This window comes from Myripristis murdjan, chromosome 8 (genome assembly GCF_902150065.1).
Source record: "Myripristis murdjan chromosome 8, fMyrMur1.1, whole genome shotgun sequence".
NCBI lineage: Eukaryota > Metazoa > Chordata > Actinopteri > Holocentriformes > Holocentridae > Myripristis > Myripristis murdjan.
Window position 1 is genome coordinate 986,665 of NC_043987.1, and position 2,339 is coordinate 989,003.

General features: G+C 48.2%; 1 protein-coding gene across 1 annotated transcript; it reads right to left on the reverse strand.

Annotated features, from left to right (window-relative positions):
• Positions 1 to 541: 541 nt before the first annotated feature.
• LOC115364052 (mucin-7-like) lies at positions 542 to 2,116 on the reverse strand. Its single transcript, XM_030058466.1, has 2 exons — positions 1,831 to 2,116; positions 542 to 1,160 (listed from the first exon to the last, which is right to left on the reverse strand). The coding sequence occupies exons 1-2, from the start codon at positions 2,083 to 2,085 to the stop codon at positions 654 to 656; spliced, it is 762 nt and encodes a 253-aa protein (XP_029914326.1). The 5' UTR covers positions 2,086 to 2,116; the 3' UTR covers positions 542 to 653.
• Between the last annotated feature and the right edge of the window lie 223 nt (positions 2,117 to 2,339).

Genomic DNA, 2,339 nt, shown 5'->3' on the forward strand with positions numbered 1-2,339 from the left:
AGGTCTTCAGATAGGAAACTTACCGGTACGGGCCCAAACACTGGGCCCGCTGCGGTGATCAGGATTCGGTAAAGTTACGCTGGTCCAGTCTCGGTTTCAGCTGTTGTTCCTCCTGAAATGATTCAGAAGAAGGCAAGCAACAAGCGGCCCGCCTGCATGCAGACAATACAGTGGCACTATACTGGCCCTCTAGGTTCTTGGTCTTCCTTGGCCTCTTCCTCGTCTCCTTCCTTCTCATTGATGATGATCCAAAGATCATCATCAAGATCATTATGTGTGGTTTTCAAACTTTTCACCTTGACTACCACCTGAGAGTATTTGGCTTTTCAAGTACTACCATTTTATCTAATATTTAATCACAGAAGAAGCATGGCGCACAACTTGCAACCTCACTGTAAATGTCTAATCAGATAAGAAAAAGCTCATCTGATTAGACATTAGACAAAGAAAAAAGTTTAAATTTCAGACTTCTTGTTGTTTTAAAATGTTTTAATCAAAGTGTTTTTTGAATTAACACAGTTTGAGAAACAAGGCTGTAAACAATAACGTAACATCATATATAACAGTAGCAACAATGTAAAAACAAAACAGAAATGTAAACAATGAGAACCACAACTTCAAAAAAGAAAACAAAGGTATTCATATAGTTGTGATCAGAGTTCATAAACCTCCATTAGTTGTTTCATCTCCCTCATCAGTCTTTTCGCTGAATCTTGGGGCAACTCCTGCAAAAAGCTGCCCACATACCTCCCAAAATTGGCATAGAGGTTTTGACCTGATTGCCGCTCCTCCCTTATCTCATCAAGCCTCTTCAGAAGGGCGGCATCCACAGTATCTGTCTCCAGGGCTCGCTTTCTTGCTTTTCTTTTTTTTTCTCCAGAGGGTGTTGATGGCTCAGTTGAGGTAGACGGAGTAGGAGTGGGAAGGGTTGAGAGCTGAGAGGAGGAGACAGATGATGACACGGGGCCAGGTGACACAGGGCTGGGGGACACAGGACTAGGTGACATGGGGCCTGGCGAGACAGGACCAGGTGAAATGGGGCCCGGTGAGACAGGACTGGGTGACACAGGGCCCAGTGAGACAGGGCTGGGGGACATGGGGCCAGGTGACACAGGGCCTGGAGACATCACGCCAGGTGAGGGAGGCTCTTCATCAGGAATCTAAAAACACAGTTAAACATTGGAAATATTAGAAATACTTGGTGTAGTTTATGCCCCCCCCCCCCCCCCCCCCCCCCCCCGACAAAAACCTGCCGGTATCCCACTGGCAAACAACCGCTGCCGGCCCGCTGCCGCCCCTCCAGCAGATGGCGCCCTAGGCAGCTGCCTATACCACCTATGCCAAAAGCCAGCCCTGGCCCATATGTCAAAATAACTGATTCACCAGTAAACATGAATACATGACTGAATGTTGTGTATAGTATGGAAGATCAGATTTGTCCATTTGGCCTGCAGTCTTTAACCATCAGTAACCTACAGTTGACAGATGCTTGTCATGTCTGCATTACTACCTAGCTATGTAATTTATTGTTAACTCAATGTTTTCATATGAAAAAGTCGAGTTTAGAACAAAATAGTCTCTGAGGCAGGGCTGGCTTTTGGCATAGGCGGTATAGGCAGCTGCCTAGGGCGCCATCGGCTGGAGGGGCGGCAGCGGGCCGGCAGTGGTTGTTTGCCAGCGGGATACCGGCGGGTTTATGTCCAGGGGGGCATGAAAGGGCGCAAGGGAGTTGCCTAGAGCACCAACATAGGCAGAGCCGGTACTGATATGGGCTATTCTTCTATTCCCCAGACAGAAACAGTGCAATTAGAGGCTATAAAAAACACTTACCGGACTCCGAGGGAAGTTGGTGTCGGTGCTGCGGTGAAAAATATAATTTTGAAGCCAGCTGAGTCGTTTAACAACGGCCGGGCAAAATAAATCCTCTGCCCCGTCCCCGCTCCGCTTCTCTAGCATTTTACGTCTGGCGCGAACATAGCGATCGCGGACTGACTTCCACTTCTTTTGGCAGGTGTCTCCATCGACCCCCAGAACTCCTCCGATCTGTCGCCAACTATTAAGGCAAGCATGCTTGTCACTGTGCATGGGTGCCGAAGTGTCATAGAGGTGCCGGTAGTTCCGGACAAGTTCGGCTAGTCTCTCCTCAAAGCTGATATCCGCCATTTCTGTCTGTCTATATGTATGAATGTATGTATGTATATATGTCTCTCTCTCTCTCTCTCTCTCTCTCTCTCTCTCTCTCTCTCTCTCTCTGACTTCACGTTCAGGGTTTCTTTCGCACGAGCGCCTCTAGCGGTTATGTCCATATTGCATCTCGCGCACGCGTCACGTTACCTCGC

Bases quoted from the DNA above. Each gene is read 5' to 3' on its own strand.
- LOC115364052 (XM_030058466.1), bottom strand. From the start codon at position 2,085: ATGCACAGTGACAAGCATGCTTGCCTTAATAGTTGGCGACAGATCGGA. The intron at 1,161-1,830 runs GTAAGTGTTTTT...CTGTGTTTTTAG, and splicing joins CCAACTTCCCTCGGAGTCCG to ATTCCTGATGAAGAGCCTCC.